Source organism: Heterodontus francisci, chromosome 37 (assembly GCF_036365525.1).
Source record: "Heterodontus francisci isolate sHetFra1 chromosome 37, sHetFra1.hap1, whole genome shotgun sequence".
Lineage (NCBI taxonomy): Eukaryota > Metazoa > Chordata > Chondrichthyes > Heterodontiformes > Heterodontidae > Heterodontus > Heterodontus francisci.
The window spans coordinates 4,449,197-4,467,412 of NC_090407.1; the positions used below are offsets into that span (position 1 = coordinate 4,449,197).

Genomic DNA, 18,216 nt, shown 5'->3' on the forward strand with positions numbered 1-18,216 from the left:
GTTGTTTAGGAAGACAATGTGGGCGATGAGGTTATCTGGATGGCTATTAAGTCTCACTGGAAGCATACACCTCTCTGGGATGGTATGGACTTGTCCACTTTTTCTTCCACAAAGCCACTAGGAGTTCGGTTTGGCAATGAAAGGATGCAAGCTCTATATAGTTTTAGCAAAGGATTTGCGTGTATATAGCATCTTTTGCAATCCCAGGCCATCCCAAAGTGCTTCATGGCCAATGAAGTGTAGTCATTGTTGTAACGTGGGGAAACACAGCAGCTAATTTGTGCACAGCAAGCACCCACAAACAGCATATGACCAGATAATTTGTTTTAGTGATGTTGGTTCTTCTTTATTAGTGCCATGGGATCTTTTACGTTCACCTGAGAGGACATATGGGGCCTCAGTTTCACGTCTCATCTGAAAGACACCACCTCCAAAAGTGCAGCACTCCCTCAGTACTGCACTGGATTATGTGCTCAAGTCTCTGGAGTGGGGCTTGAACCCACAAGCTTCTGAATTCAGAGGCAAGAGTGTTACCCACTGAGCCAAAGCTGACACCTGCCAAGAGGAGAAATAATGTGCACAGTGAGTTAAAATACTGTGCACAGTGCGTTAAAATGATGGCCACAGTTGTATTACATTACTGAAGCTATCAGGCCAACATACTTGCTGACAGAAGATTTTAGCAAAATCAAATTCCAATGATAACAAACATTTTTAATAATAAGTGTTCCTTACAAACAGCTTGAAACAATGGAGTGATAATTACAACTAGGTGACACATCACTCTGACACATCTGTACTTTATGTTACAGATTGGGTAGTCCTTTGCACCGGTCATCTCTTACAGATGTGGCTGAGAACAAGTGGTGAATGGATTTTTGGCACGTCCCCATAGGAAAGAGGGAAAATCAAAGTCTCCCTGGGTCCAGGATGCATCACTTCACAAGAACAGTATTGGCAGGAGCTGGGGACCAAGTCATTTCTCTTTCACTAGATTAATTCCTGGGATCAGAGGGTTGACCAGGAGGAGAAATCGAGTAGAATGGGCTTATGTCATCTGGAGTTAAAAAGAATGAAGCGATCTCATTGAAACTTTTAAAATTCCTAAAGGGCTCGATAATGTAGATGCTGAAAGGCTGTTTCCCCCTGGGAAAGTCTAGAATTAGCAGTCATAGTCTCAGGATAAGGGTTGGCCAATTAGGACTGAGATGAAAAGAAATTTCTTCACTCAGAGATTGTGAATCGTTGGAACTCTCTACCCCTGAGGGCTCTGGATGCTCAATCGTTGAGTATATTTAAGACAGAGATTGTTAGATTTTTGGGCACTAAGGGAATCAAGGTGTATGAGAACAGGGTGGGAAAGTGAAGTTGATGTTGAGCTTCAGCCATGATCTTATGCTCCCATTTCTTAAGTTCTTTCAACAGGAAAATAGAACACAGCCCTATATATTAGGGAAGGGCACCAGGGAGAAAAGATTACTATCACCAGAAAGTTAGCAGCAAAGGAAGTCAAATTATTCAAATTTCCCAAGTCTGATTAGTGTCGCATTTCACTATTTTAAATGTTGGAAAAACAGGTGAAGAGAATGATAACTATTCCTATGCTAAATAACTTTCAATTGCAGCAAAAAAAATTGGAAAATTAGATTATGAAATTGGAGAATGCATTTTGCAGAGATAGGCCCTTCTTGATCCAATGCACATAATTTAAATTTAATTTTAGACAAAACAATTGAAAACATGAGGTTTTAATGAATTTCAGTACCTAAAGGGTTAAGAACAATAAGATATATACTCACTAACGGAGGTCTCCAAGCAGGAAATGCATCTGCATCTTGTTCTCCAGCTCTAAACATCAACGCCACTGCAATGCATATTAAAACTTTAACATTCGTCAAATAATCTTTATCTTCCAATGTTCGAACTAACTCCATCTTGGTCAACGTGGTAACAGCTTGTTTTCCCACGTTTCCTTCAGTATCTCAGACTCAGACCACTCTGTTCAGGAGCATGTCTGGGGATCGTTCTCCCGTTTGCAGTTCAATCATAAGGCTATTAAGAAAGTGGGTTTTCAATGGCTCTATTTAGTTCAGTAGCACTTACATAAACTGAATTTCCAAGTGGCTGTGACAGCCAAACAGTATCACATTACTTAAAATGTAGATCTCAAAGATCTCCATCCATCAGTTTGAAACTTAGCCAGGAACAGCTGGGCGTTTTGCAACTTTTCTGGATTTGGACTTAATTCAGCGCTATAATCTATTTCAGATGTACAGTCATTGACGTACAGTACATAGCAGAAAAGTGCAAGATGAGCATGTGATGAAATTAACTCCATATTGAACAACTTATATAACATAAGATAAGCACAAATGCACAAGAAACTTGCCGCAAAGCTGCATTTGTCAACAAATTGGCAATCAATTGAATCAACGGTACTTTTGAGAAAGGCTTTTTTCGTTTAATGGCACCTGCTGTAACTTACTTAAATGTATATACACACACACATATATATACACACACACATATATCTTCTTCTTTGGCCTCCTTGTCTCGGGAGACAATGGGTAAGCGCCTGGAGGTGGTCAGTGGTTTGTGGAGCAGCGCCTGGAGTGGCTATAAAGGCCAATACTAGAGTGACAGACTCTTCCACAGGTGCTGCAGAAAAAATTGGTTGTCGGGGCTGTTACACAGTTGGCTCTCCCCTTGCGCTTCTGTCTTTTTTCCTGCCAACTGCTAAGTCTCTTCGACTCGCCACACTTTAGCCCCGCCTTTATACTGAAATGTGTATATATATATATATATATATATATATATATATCACACACATACATACATATAGACATACACACACACACACACGTGTGTATGTGCGTGCATCTGTGTGCATGTGGCTGCTTGCTTGAGCTCCTTACAGAAAAAGTTTAACAATTACATCCCCATCTCCCTTCCGCCTTCCAACTATTAGCAAACACACAAAAGATCAGAAACTTGATATAATAGCTCCAGACAAACATTCTTAGGAGTATATATAAACAGAAAATGTTGGAAATACTCAGATCAGGCAGCATCTGTGGAGAGGTTACAAACTACATTAACTGTTTCTCTCTCCACAGATGCTGCCAGACCTGCTGAGTGTTTCCAGCATCCACCCTGTTTTGCCTTTTGTTCTTATTTATTCTTGTTTAATATTGAACTGGCAGGTAGATGCCAGCAATAAACCGTTGCTGTAGCAACAATCCTGCCATACAGATCTCTTTCCCAAAAAATGTTTAGGTTGACTAATAAATACTATTGAGGGATGTTAGGCTCTGGAGAGAATTCTTTAGGTTTTTATTAAATTGTCTAAATTTTTTAATGTCATTTTCCTCGTTCAGTTTTTCATTGATACTGTTTCATTCCAGATGTTCCTACTTGCTGTCACAGCTACTTATCTCAGTTGGGAAGTTGTGTTGATGTACATCAGAGAACTGTCTATGGAAGCTGCCAGTGGCAATCTGTGATTAAAGTCCTCATTCATTGCATCCTATCAGCAGGATATTGACCATCAAGAGTGGAGGCTTCAGTATCACATTGAGAGAGCAGGACAGAGGTCCTGTCAGATTCGATTAAGTTCAAAGTAGCTCTTTTTAATGCTAAGTGCATTGGAATTCCTGTCAGTTTGCCTGTTCAAACTGAGTAAAAATCCCAGATGTGATTGGAATATCGACTGCTCTGTATGTTTAATAATCACTTTCAATGAGTTTCCATGGTAACCTGTTAGTACTTTGAATAGTTAGTTATTTCATGTATCTCTGCCCTTTGATAGCTTCAGTCATATTATTATGCTGCAAAAAGGGGTGCTCTATACCCTCAAAATTAGTAATGGGCCATTTGTGGATTACATCACAAAATGGGATTCAGCTTTACTAAATAAAACCTTGAAACAATTCTGTGGTAAACTATTCATTTCATGTTTCTATTGTAGAATTTTATTTACAATAGAAACTTCGCACTGTGTTACTAAAACACACAACACAAAGAAAATATATGAACTATCCTTGAACAAAGAGACACGTTAAGATATTGGAGTTGATTTTCAAGTGATTGCTTCTATCAGACAGGACTAAGCTCACTTCGTCCCTCATGAAGCAATCAGGGGTCAAACCATTTTCAATACCAGGCCTCATGAGCATCCACTTGACAAGTTGCTCGCCAATTGGGAGGGTGGGGGGGGGGGGGGGGTGGTGCAGGGGAAGGGGAATTAGGCAGGTCCACTGTGGAGCCCATCCAATACCATCAAGTTAAGGCAGGGAGAAGGTAGCCTTGGGGGTGGGGACGTGATGGTCAGGCATTTGGGAGTAGGGTTGATTTAACAAAACTTGTTTCAAAACCTTTTTATTGCACTTCTTTGGAGTGGCCGGCAGTGGTCCCTTTATGGACCAGTTGTTAGGCAGCACAATGCCAAATATCAATGGGTGGAGTGCGTGGGGCACACCCTCTGCCCATTGATGCTTCAGAATTTTATCAGGATTCTACTGATGCCATATGACCCTGGTTTGCATGGGCTAATTAAGCCTGCTTCGGTCAAGCACCTGGTTTGACCATTTCAAGCTCCATGAAGATGGAAATGATCTAGAGTCAGCAGGAACAGGGTGTTTGATACTGCACTATCATTTACAGCGTCTTTTACTGGCTGCATTTTTCCCCCAATTTTTACAATTTTCGATAAATTAAAAGCAAAATACTGCAGATGCTGGAAATCTGAAATAAAGACAAAAAAGTGCTGGAAACACTCAGCACATCTGGCAGCAACTGTGGAGAGAGAAGCAGAGTTAACATTTCAGGTCAGTGACCTTTCATCAGATCCATGGATGTAGGTGGGAAGAGACTGGACCAGGGGAAAAAAGATAGAGTCAAGATAGGAAGAACTAAGTTGTGTGGGGCAGGAACATGCTGAAACAATGGGTCTGACAAGACAGTCCTGTTTGTGGATTTTAGGAAGGGGGTGGAAGTGGGTGTCCGGGGTTGCGGAACTATGAGGTTGGAAGCTCAGGGAAGATCTCCAGAGATGAGGTCAATGACAGTCCTGTGGACAGTAGCTTGATGTTCGGTGGTGGGGTCATGTCCAGGGGGAGGTAAGAAGAAGTGTTTGAGAGTTGGCGCTGAGCCTCTGCAAGGTAGAGGTCGGTACGCCAGACAACAACAGCACCAACGTTGTCTGCAGGTTTGATCACAATGCTGGGTTTAGACGTGAGAGAACGGAGTACGTCAAGTTCAGAGGGGAGCAGGTTAGAGTAAGTGAGGGGAGCAGAGAAATTGAGATGGCCGATGTCTCGCCGACAGTTTTCAATGAAAAGATCAAAAGCGGGTAAGAGACCTGAGGGAGGGGTCCAGGTGGAGGGAGAATGCTGGAGGCGGCTGAATAGGTCTGCTGGTCAGGGGGAGACTCCTGGTCAAAGAAGTGAGAACGGAGGTGAAGGCGATGGAAGAAGAGCTCAACGTCATGCCGAACGTGAAATTCATTGAGGTGGGGGCGTGAGGGGATAAAACTGAGTCCTTTGCTGAAAACAGATCATTCAACGTCAGAGAGAGGAAGGCCAGAGGGTATAGTGAATACATGGCAAGGGGTCAGACCAGAAGGGATGGAGTCAGAGGCAAGTGAAGGGAAAGGAGGACCTGGAGGAGCATTAGTCCCCATTAGCTGCTGGAGCTTGCATTCCTTAACACCTGAAAGGAAGAAAAAAAGTTTTTTGTTAATGCGTCGGATAAGATGAAGGATGAAATGAAACTATGGAGTAGAACAACTTTGAGATAAGGTGAGTCATAGAGTTATACAGCACAGAAATAAGCTCTTCGGCCCATCATGTCTGTGCCGGCCATCAAGTACATAACTATTCTAATCCCATTTTCCAGCACTTGACCCGTAGCCTTGTATGCTATGGCATTTCAAGTGCTCATCTAAATACTTCTTAAATGTTGTGCGGGTTCTTGCCTCTACCACCTCTTCAGGCAGTGTGTTCCAGATTCCAACCACCCTTTGCGTGAAAAAAATTTCTCCTCAACTCCCCTCTAAACCTTCTGCCCCTTACCTTAAATCTATGCCCCTTGGCTATTGACCCCTCTGCTAAGGGAAAAGGTTTCTTCCTATCTAACCTATCAACCCTCATAATTTTGTATACCTCAATCAAGACCCCTCTTAGCCTTCTCTGCTCTAAGGAAAACAACCCCAGCCTCTTCAGTCTCTCTTCATAGCTGAAATGCTCCAGCTCAGGGCAACATCCTGGTGAATCTCCTCTGCACCCTCTCCAGTGCAATCACATCCTTCCTATAGTGTGGTACCCAGAACTGTACACAGTACTCCAGCTGTGGCCTAACTAGCGTTTTATACAGCTCCATCATAACCTCCCTGCTCTTATATTCTATGCCTCAGCTAATAAAGGCAAGCATCTCATATGCCTTCCTAGCCACCTTATCTACCTGTGCTGCTGCCTTCAGTGATCTTTGGACAAGCACCCCAAGGTCCCTCTGACCCTCTGTACTTCCTAGGGTCCTACCATCCATTGTATACTCCCTTGCCGTGTTAGTCCTCCCAAAATGCATCACCTCACACTTCTCAGGATTAAATTCCATTTGCCACTCCTCCGTCCATTTTACCAGCCCATCTATATCATCCTGTAATTTATTTATGACACCACCAATTTTCGTGTCATCTGCGAACTAACTGATCATACCTCCTATATTCATGTCTAAATCATTAATGTACACTACAAACAGCAAGGGTCCCAGCAACGATCCTTGTGGTACACCACTAGTCACAGACTTCCACTCGCAAAAACAACCCTCGACCATCACCCTCTGCCTGTTGCCACTAAGCCAATTTTGGATCCAATTTGCCAAATTGCCCTGGATTCCATGGACTCTTACCTTCTTAACCAATCTCCCATGCGGGACCTTATCAAAAGCCTTACTGAAGTCCATGTAGACTACATCAACTGCTTTATCCTCATCTACACATCTAGTCACTGCCTCGAAAAAAACAATCAAGTTAGTTAGACACTATCTCCCCTTGACAAAGTCATGCTGACTATCCCTGATTAATCCCTGCCTCTCCAAGTGGAGATTAATCCTGCCCCTTAGAATTTTTTCCAATAGTTTCCCAACCACTGATATTCGACTCACCGGCCTGTAATTTCCTGGTTTATCCCTGCCACCCTTCTTGAATAATGGTACTACATTCGCTGTCCTCCAGTCCTCTGGCACCTCTCCTGTGGCCAGAGAGGATTTGAAAATTTGTATCAGTGGTGAGGCGGTGCTTCTGGAGATAGAGATCCAGTGTGTACATGTGCCGGCGCATGGCAGTGAGCGGATCTCAGGATGCGGTGAGAACAGCAGTCTGAGGAACATTGTATTTCTGGGAGATACCTGTAATCCTGGGTGGATTCAAAACATGAAGGATGAAACTTCAGTTGGAATCCATGTACAATTTTCAAGCTCTATTTACAGGAGTAAATATATGTATTTTTAATTGCAGAATGGAGAACAGAGCTGTGGACTAGAATGGACAAGAACTTGCTGTCCAACTGACAAGAGACGAATAGAACTAAACCTCAGAAGACTCTCAGACAGTGATGTCAGAACACAGTATTGGCTGCTGTTTCTGTCAGTTTGCAGGAAAAAAGGCAGAAAAATTAAGAATCATTTTACAATCTAACAATAGATTGGTGAAAGAGAAAGAAATTGAAAAAGCCTTATTTTAGGGAGCACAAATTTGATATTTTAATGAAATCATTAAAAAAAACAGTTATGGGATCAAAATAGTAACAGCTTGGCAAACATTGTCCAAAAATAAACAGTTTTAAGCACTAAGAGGACCAAAGAAAGCATCTGAAATATGGAGCAAAAGAGGTGAAGATATGACTGAACAAAATCAAAAACACCAACTGAAACTGATCAGGTGTGCTGGATCAGAGAGGCTGGATTGATGAGCTGACATATCCATCTGGCTTTTGAATTCACCTCTAGTCTGTCTTCGCTGCCTCATCAATAGAAATTCCAAGTGTAAGTGAATGGTAATTAAATGTAAAAATGACACGCTCTACACTTTCAAGAGGGAGCTGGACCAGTCCTCGACTGGGGCAAAGATTGCATTATATGGAAGGTTAAGTGTCTTCGTAGGTAACATTTAGTTCTTGTGATCTGGACTGGATCACCCGAGGGGATCAGAGAGGAATTTTCCAGAGTATTTTTTTTCCCCCTTTTGGCCCTGGGTTTTTCCCATTTTTGAGACTCCCAGGAGATTACAGGGTTGTGAGGGGAGGTGGGGGAGACAGTAGGAATGGAAGAAGTGTTTAGTAGTGATGCGCCAGCAGTCATGAGGTATGGGGCAGCCTTGATGAACCAATTGGTCTTCTCCTGCTCATCAGTTTTGTACGCTTGTACATTGCAAGAGAAGGAACTGTGCCAATTGCTGCGAAATCTGCAAGGAAAGCAATGATGTTGAAGTGAATGTTGTGATGCACCCCTTTGGTGCAGAAAACTGGCAGGTGGTTGGGGGGTTGGGGTGGGGTGGGGGGGGGGTGGTAATTGGGTCTGTTAAGATGCATCTATAGTGTCTACCTTGGGAGAGTTGTGGCATTCCTTGGTTCATTTCCAAGCATATGTATGAAAGCAGGGAGAAATTTTCTGTGTCAAACTCTTCTTCTACTTTGGCCTCCTTGTCTCGAGAGACAATGGGTAAGCGCCTGGAGGTGGTCAGTGGTTTGTGGAGCAGCACCTGGAGTGGCTATAAAGGCCAATTCTAGAGTGACAGACTCTTCCACAGGTGTTGCAGGTAAAATTGGTTGTCGGGGCTGCAACAGGTTAAAATGATCTTTTTTTGGCCCAGGAGTCTGAGGTATGGAGGCAAGAAAGCCTCCTGTTCCATCACCTCAATATACCTGGTGGATAGCTACACTTTATGCATGGGTTAGAAATTCTCAAAGCTAGAGGCTATTTGGGAGACTTTACATTAAAACGCACTGCGCATTATTTTGGAGACTCTAATGGGATCAAGAGAATGTCGAAATGTTATTAAACACATTTTGGAGCACCATGTCCCCCAAAACAACATCAGGAAGGAGGGTTCAAGGAATTGACTTTGATCAACTCATATATAATGACAAATAAGAAAACTATTTCAAGAGGTTCTAGATTTATAAAATAGCAATGGCTTGTACAATGCTCCGATTTCAGCAGTTCTTTTCAGTAGTAAAGGGAAAATAGAACGTGGAAGGTGAGAAGGTTCAGTCTAAATTAAAAGTACAAAATGAAAGATTTAGATTCTTATAATATCCACCGAATTATAAACATTTTAAAGTAATAGTGGACACTACCTTATCATTGCATTCCATCTAGTAATAGGGCTTCCTCTAATCAAAATCCCAGGGGGAGGAGTAGATAAGGGAGGAAATATTCAGTTAGGAATCTGCTACACTGTGGAAATTGGTAAAGAAAAACAAAGTAATCAAGTTTTAACTCTTCATAAATACCAGAATAAACCTGATAAGGCACAAGCCTCAGATTTCATTTTAGTTATAGGGATGAGAAAGGGTGGAGAAATCGTGATTGGCTTTTTATACAAGAAGAAAAAATGATTAGAGATTTATCACATTTAGGATCTGCTGTTGTCTACTGGTCTAGGAAGTTCATGTGAGTATTATCTGATTTTTGTGGTCACATGAACTTCCACAAAAGGGAAATGGATATTTGCACGGATATTAATCATTTCCCCTTTGAGTTCACGTGACTATTCTCAATCTAATCATTTTGCCTTGTTTGGTGCATTTGAGAATATTTATTTTGCACAGTTCTGATTTAAATTTTAACAGAAACATCTAGAAATGACAAAAGTCATAAGAATAATGTTTACTGATTGTGACTAAGTCCACAGTAAGTGGTTGATAAGACAGCAAAGCTGTCAGCTGTTGTGGCTCTACTTCTTGGAACTCTTTCCCTAAACCATTCACTTTGCTACTTCTCTCAACTTGTAAATGTTGCTTGAAACCCTACCTTCTCAACTGTATTCTCTAATTCTCCTTATACTGCTCAGTGCCAGTTTTGCCTCTGAGAAGCGCAAGGGAACACTTGGTATACTGAAGATACTAAATACGTGCTGTTGATGAACAGAGGCAAGGTGCGAGCCATGCTACCCAAAAATTAAGTCACCTGCAGATAGAAACCACACCATTTCAGTGAGTGGGAACACATTCATGATCAATTTTTCTTTTTACAATTTAAACTGTGTTTTTTGTATTAATGCATCACATTACAGAATTAAAATGTGTCCTTATTCCAAAGGTTTAGTAAGACAATGGATAATTTGATCTTGTGGTGTTTCCTTCTTTCAAAGTCCTATTGTGTAGAGTGTGCACTTTTATATATAGGCAGTAGTGTTGTTAACTGATGGATGTTTGTTTTTACTATGTAATCTAGAAAGTACCCAATGTTATTTTTCAACACTACTTCTCCCACCTTTTTCCTTTGATACTGAAAATGTAGATGTATTTCAATTTTTTTTTTAAAGCATTCTGTGTTGGGCACTTTTGCATTCTGGTGTGTATTGGTACATATGCTATGCCTTTACCCAATTCTTCAATTTCATAGTTTCACAATATAAGCTTGTGTAATGCAGCTTACCTCATGTCAAATAACTTGTCCCACTTTACAGATCAACCTCACCTACAAGTCAGGAGTGTGATGGAATACTCTCCACTTGCCTAGATGAGTGCAGCTCCAACAACGCTCAAGAAACTCGACACCATCCAGGACAAAGCAATCCGCTTGATTGGCACCCTGTCCATCACCTTCAACATTCACTCCCATCACCACTGACACACAGTGGCAGAAATGTGTACCATCTACAAGATCCACTGCAGTAACGCACCAAGGTTCCTTCGACAGAACCTTCCAAACCAGTGACCTCTACCACCTAGAAGGATAAGGGCAGCTGATGCATGGGAACGCCTCCACCTACAAGTTCCCCTCCAAGCCAGACACCGTTCCTTCACTGTCACTGGGTCGAAATCCTGGAACTCCCTAACAGCCCTGCGGGTGTACCTACACCCCAAGGACTGCAGCGGTTCAAGAAGGCAGCTCACCACCACCTTCTCGAGGGCAATTAGGGGTGGGCAATAAATGCTGGCCTAGCCAGCGACACCCACATCCCATGAATGAATTTTTAAAAATCACCTTTTCAACATTTCCCTCAAACCCATCTCTCCAGAATTGCATCCAATTATTGTTTGAAATAATTTATACAATCTGTTTCAAAGGCCTTCATACAGAATTACCATCAATTCTAAGTGACAAATTTTCACTGGGCTTCTCTCATTCCTCCTGTTCTAATGTTTTATTGTTTTGCACCTTCACCACTGTGAACAATTTGCCTGAAGTAATTTGTTAACTCACTTCATAATCTTGAAAACTTCAATTGCATCATCATTAAACTCCTACTTCTGAAAGGTGACAAGCCCAAATTTCTTAACATTCCCTTATAACGTACAGTCTGATCCCAGCAATAAAGGATAATAAGTATTCGTACTCTGATTTGGTGACCTGAATTGCATACAGTGTTCTGGAATGTGGTTTCAACAACACCTAATACATGGAGCTACATAGGATATCCAGCACAGAACAGACCATTTGGCTCCACTCAAGCCTCCCCCTGTACTTCCTCATCTAACTCTATCAGCATAACTCTTTTTTCCTTTCTTGCTCATATGCTTATCTAGATTTCCTTTAAATGCATCAATACTATTCACTTCAACCACTCCCTGTGGTGGAGTGTTCCACATTCTCACCACTCTGAGCAAAGAAGTTTCTTCTGAATTCCCCATTTGATTTCTAGGTGATTCTCTCATTATTGATGGTGATTAGTTTTGCTCTTTCTCATAAGTGGAACATTCGTTTACTCTATCAAAACAGTAACAGTAAAGACTCTTTAGATTTGTCCTCTATCCCTCTGCAACCTTGTGCATTGAAGTCTGTTTAAGCCAATACATTTTTTTCATTGCATAACAAATAGGAACAGGAGTAGGTCATTCAGCCCTTTTATCTGCTCCACCTTTCAATAAGATCGTGGCTGATCTTCTACCTCAGCTACATTTTTCCAGACTATCCTCATATCCCTCAGCATCCAAAAAAGTTTTATGTTCTTACATACAAGGTAAAAATAACATATAGTGTTCTCCAAGCACAATCCATGTTTCCATTTACAAACATGTCCCAGGGTAATGATTTGTGGGTTGCTAGAATATATATTTAGTTTGACTAATTCCTTGAAATAGAATTTTACAACCCCTATAACAGGAAAAATAACATTACAGACTACTGGAACGGATTGAGGTTTTCCTTAGATTTCCTTACCCAAAAATTCTCTTAAATAGACTTTGTTCTAATTTTTTTAACTGCAGCTAAGCACTGAGCTGACAGTTTTATAGGTTTATTTGCTGTAACACCTTGATCTCTTTCAATTTCACCCCACTGTTCTTTTTAACGTATACCCCCTCGTTAGATTCATTGCTCACACAATAATTAATTTGCGCTTAAACATCTGTAATCGAAAGGCCCAGGTATTTAAAATATCAAAAACCTGTTGCATTACTTGTCCTATTATCAATCTGTATCGGAGCAGTCATTGATAGCATTCTAATTGTCATACAAATTATAACAATTTAATGTGCAAAAGGATATACACTACAGTAATTCAGCTATTTGAGGTTACCCTGGCTCTTAAGTATTGGTCTAATTATTGATTATCCATTTAGAAAAACGCTTGCTTGGGATTAAATCACAGCACTAAATGCAAATTCGCAGCAACAGGCTAAATCCCGCAGCGAGTAACTCACCTCCTGACCCCCCCCCCCCCAAAGCCTGTCCACCATCGACAAGGCACAAGTCAGGTGTGTGATGGAATACTCTCCACTTGCCTGGGTGAGCTCCAACACCCAAGAAGCAAGACACTATCTAGAACAAAGCAGCCCGCTTGATTGGCAACTCACCCACAAACATTCACTCCCTCCACCATCAATGCACAGTGGCAGCATCTACAAGATGCACTGCAGCAACGCACCAAGGCTCCTTAGACAGCACCTCCCAAACCCGTGACCTCTACCACCTAGAAAGACAAGGGTAGCAGTTGCAAATGCAAGTTACACACCATCCTGACTATCGCCGTTCCTTCACTGTTGCTGGATCAAAATCCTGAAAATCCCTTCCTAACAGCACTGTGGGTGTACCTACCTCACATGGACTGCAGCAGTTCAAGAAGGCAGCTCACCACCACCTTCTCAAGGGCAATTAGGGATGGGCAATAAATGCTGGCCTAGCCAGCAATGGCCACATTCCATGAATGAATAAAAAAACCTTCCCAGGATGCTTAAGGTGGACTCCTCCACTCTCTTTGCAATCATGGTGAGTCTACTTTGAAGGCCTGTCAGTGCATCATACATTATTTGCTGCTGCTCAATGACTCTCCACTTCTCTGAGAAGTGCAAAAACAACAGGGCAGCAATAGTGGGAGATTTCAACTACCCTAATATTAACTGGGATAGAATTAGCGTGAAAGGCACAGAGGGAGTATAATTCTTGAAATACATTCAGGAGAACTTTTTTAGCCAGTATCTAGAAAGCCCAACGAGAGAGGGGGCAGTTCAGGACTTGGTTTCAGGAAATTAAACTGTGCAGGCGGAAGGGGTATTAGTTGGGGAGCACTTTGGTGGAAGTGATCATAATTCAGTTGGATTTAGGGAAGTTATGGAAAAGGACAAAGACAGAAGAAGAATAAAAGTTCTCAATTGGGAAAGGCTAATTTTACTAAGCTGAGATGTGATTTAGCTGAAGAGGACTGGAAACAACTACTTGAAGGTAAAATCAGTGTCAGATCTGTGGGAGGCATTCAAGGACGAGATAGTGAGGATCCAGAGCAATTATGTTCCCTTAAAAAAAAAAGTGGGACTAACACATCCAGAGGCCCTGATGTCAAGGGGCTTACAGGAAAGGATAAAGAAACAAAAAGCTTATGGACAGATACAGAGGGCTCAATACTGCAGAAAACCTAGAGGAGTATTGTCGTGCGAGGCCTCCACTTGCCAAGAATGAGGCACATTAATTTTGTCATGAAAACTGATTTTAAACTGTTACTTGAGTGAGGGGAGGACTTATCGACCAGATCGGCTGTGGCTGGAAGGGACATTTGCATATTGGCAGACGGTGTTTGGAAGGACAAAGCAGCCATTCCCTGACATTTAACCCACAATGGACTTTTGATCACCAGACGTTGAAGGTGGGGGAGCTTGCATTCCAGATTGACTGCTAAGATGGCCAAATACACAAACTGACATGGTCAAACCAGCTAGTCAAGTGACTAATCTGCTGTGCAACCTGAGCTTTTTGAATTTGTACAAACAGTTTGGGCAGAAAGCTGTCGGCTCCTGGATTGAAAAGACTTGCCACAGCCTCTCCTGTCTGCTCCCATCTCTTTTTCACAGAACTCCAAAACTCACTGAAGACACATGAACCCCAACAGAGAAAAGTCTCCTACAGTGAACAAGGTTTAAGAAGAACACTGGGCCCCAACAAAAAGCAAGACCTACCTACAATCAAGGACTCTACGGCGAGCTCGAAGCACAGTAACAAAAAACCCTCTTCAGAGATTACCTCAAACTTTTCCACTATTTTTCTTCTGCTCTTTCTGTCCCTATCTGCATGTATCGCATATGCATGCTAGCATGGGCGTTAACTGAATTAGAGTTTAAGTTTAATAAATTTCAACTTTTCTTCTTTAAACCTAAGAAAGCCTGTTTGTGCTGGTTTCTTTGCCTTATAATTGGAAAGTGGTGAACAAGGATTCACCAAGGGGTAACTAAATACACGGTGTGTTTAAAATTTAAACCCTGTTACAGTAAGACCAGGTGAAGGCTGTAAGGGAACCCTAGACCTCTCTCTTACCTGGTTGTAACAAGTATAAAAAGTGTAGGGATGAAATTATAAAGGAAAATTGGAAAGCAAAGAGAGGGCATGAAAAAATATTGGCAAGTAATATCAAGGAAAACCCAAAGATTTTTTTATAAATGCATAAAGAGCAAGAGGATAACTAAGAAAAGAGTAGGACCTATTAGGGACCATAAGGGTAACTTGTGTGTGGAGGCGGAGAATGTTGGTATGGTTCTTAATGAATACGTTGCATCTGTTTTCACAAAAGAAAGGGATAAAACAGATGGTGCAATCGGAGAGGAGAGTGAAATAGTAGATAAAATTAACATAGCGAGAGGAAGTATGAAGGGGTTTAACATCTTTGAAAGTGGATAAATTCCCATTCTCAGACAAATCCTAGGCTGTTAAAGAAAGCAAAAGAAGAAATAGCAGAGGCTCTGACCATCATTTTCCAATCCTCTCTGACTATCGGCATGGTGCCAGAGGACTGGAGGGCAGGTAACATTGTACTATTATTTAAAAAGGGAGAAAGGATAGACTGAGTAATTACAGGCCAGTCAGACTAACCTTGGTTGCGGGAAAATTATTGGAAAAAGAATTCTGAGGGACAGGCTAAATCTTGATTTAGAAAGACATGGATTAATCAAAGACAGACAGCACGGAAGGAAGTTAAAGGAAGACTGTGTCTGACGAACACAAATGAGTTTTTCGAAGAGGTAACAAGGAGGGTCGACGAGGGCAGCGCATTTGATGTATTATTCATTCATGGGATGTCGGCGTCACTGGCTAGGCCAGCATTTATTGCCCATCACTAAGGTGGTGGTGGTGAGCTGCCTTCTTGAACCGCTGCAGTCCATGTGGGGTAGGTACACCCACAGTGCGGTTAGGAAGGGAGTTCCAGAATTTTGATCCAGCGACTGTAAAGGAACGGCGATATAGTTCCAAGTCAGGATGGGGAACTTGCAGGTGGTGGTGTTCCCATGCAACTGCTGCCCTTGTCCCTCTAGGTGATACAGGTTGCAGGTTTGCAAGGTGCTGTCTAAGGAGCCTTGGTGCATTGCCGCAGTGCATCCTGTAGATGGTACACACTCCTGCCACTGTGCATCAGTGGTGGAGGGAGTGAATGTTTGCGGATGAGTTGCCAATCAAGCGGGCTGCTTCGTCCTAGATGGTGTTGAGTTTCTTGGGTGTTGGAGCTGCACCCATCCAGGCAAGTGGAGAGTATTCCATCACACACCTGACTTGTGCCTTGTAGATGGTGGACAGACTTTGGCAGTCAGGTGGTGAGTTACTCACCACAGGATTCCTAGCCTCTGACCTGTTCTTGTAGCCACAGTATTGATATGGCTACTCCAGTTCAGGTTCTGGTCAATGGTAACCCCCAGGATGTCAATAGTCATCTATATGGATTTCAGCAAGGCTGTTGATTGGTAACCAGTCTGCCATGTGGGACACTAAGTAAAAGCCCATGGGATCCAAGGCAAAGTGGTAATTTGGCTCAGAGGCAGGAAGCAAAGGGTAATGGTTGATGGATATTTTTGCGACAGGAAGGCTGTTTCCAGCGGGATTCCGCAGGGCTCAGTACTAGGTTCCTTGCTTTTTGTGATATATGCCAATGAATTGGATTTGAATGTAGTGGGTATGATTAAGAAGTTTGCAAATGATTCAAAAATTGGCCATGTGGTTGATAATGAAGAAAGCTGTCGACTGCAGGAAGATATCAATGGACTAATCAGGTGTGCGCAACAGTGGCAAATGGCATTTAATCTGGAGAAGTGTGAGGTTTGGGGAAGGCTAACAAGGCAAGGGAATACACTATAAATGGTAAGATACTGAAAGTGTAGAGGAACAGAGGGACCTTGAAGTGCATGTCCACAGATCCATGAAGGTGGCTGGACAGGTAGATAAGGTGGTTAAGGAGGCAAACGGGATACTTGCCCTTATTAGCCGAGGCACATAATATAAGAACTGGGAGGTTATGCTGGAACTGTATAAAACTTTAGTTCGGCCACAGCTGGAGTACTGCGCGCAGTTCTGGTCATTGCATGAAAGATGTGATTGCACTCGAGGGGGTACAGAGTAGATTTAATTTATTTCCTTTGTGGTCCATCCCTAATTGCCCTTGAACGCAGTGGCTTGCTAGGCCATTTCAGAGGGCATTTAAGAGTCAACCACATTGCTGTGGGTCTGGAGTCACAGGCGAGAACAGGTAAGGACAGCAGATTTCTTACCCGAAATGAAATTAGTGAACAAGATGGGTTTTTACAACAACTGACAATGGTTTCATGGTCACCATTAGACTAGCTTTTTTTTAAATTCCAAATTTATTAATTGAAGTCATATTGCACCATTTGCCATGGTGAGATTGAAACCCATGTCCCCAGAGCATTAGCCTGGGCTCTGGATTACTAGTCTAGTGACATTACCACTGCGCCACCGCCTCCCCGAGATTTACGAGGCTGTTGCCTGGATTGGAGAATTTTAGTTTTGAAGAAAGATCGGATAGATTAGGGTTGTTTTCTTTGGAAAAGAGCAGGCTGAGGGGAGACCTAACGGAAGTGTATAAAATTACGAGGGTTCTAGATAAAGCGGACAGGAAGGCCCTATTTCCTTTGATTGAGGGATCCATAACAAGGGGGCATAAATTTAAGGTGAGAGGTAGAAGGTTTTTTGAGGGGATTCAAGGGGAACCTTTTTCACCCAGAAGGTTGTTGGGATCTGGAACTCACTGCCTGAAAGGGTGGTAGAAGCAGAAACCCACATAACATTTAAAAATCACTTTGATAGGCACTTGAAGTGCCATAACCTACAAGGCTATGGACCAAGAGCTGGAAAGTGGGATTAGGTTGAATGGCTACTTCTCAGCCGGTGCGGACACGATGGGCCAAATGGCCTCCTTCTGTGCTGTACATTTCTACGATTCTATGAATGGCCCCTGGGGTACATCTGCATCCAGCTGAGTGGAGCTTGGAGAGATCTGTGCCCTCCAACATGGACTCTTCACAGTGTCCCCAACTCCACCATGTTCTCTTGGTCACTTGTGAGGTGCAAATCACCAGGTGAAAACCCAACTATCTGTCTTACTGGTCCCACTGAAGTGAGTGTATCTGAGCTGGTGCATGGTCTGAATGAGTCCTGTGACAGTGCACCCTCAGAAGGACCCAGCTTCTCTGTGGACTTGTTGCATGCCACATCCACCAACTTCTGCTGCACTTGTGGAGACTGTGAGGGAAGCTAAAAGAAACAAATTAATTGTGGCAAGCT

The 18,216-nt window shown here is 42.4% G+C and overlaps 1 protein-coding gene across 1 annotated transcript in view; it reads right to left on the bottom strand.

The window, feature by feature from the left end:
- mmp23ba (matrix metallopeptidase 23ba) overlaps positions 1-2,174 on the bottom strand; it is a 36,580-nt gene extending 34,406 nt beyond the window's left edge. Inside the window, exon 1 of the mRNA XM_068016892.1 lies at positions 1,800-2,174. Coding sequence (XP_067872993.1) covers positions 1,800-1,934 — 135 coding nt within the window. The 5' untranslated portion in view covers positions 1,935-2,174. The remainder of the gene's footprint in view (positions 1-1,799) is intronic.
- Between the last annotated feature and the right edge of the window lie 16,042 nt (positions 2,175-18,216).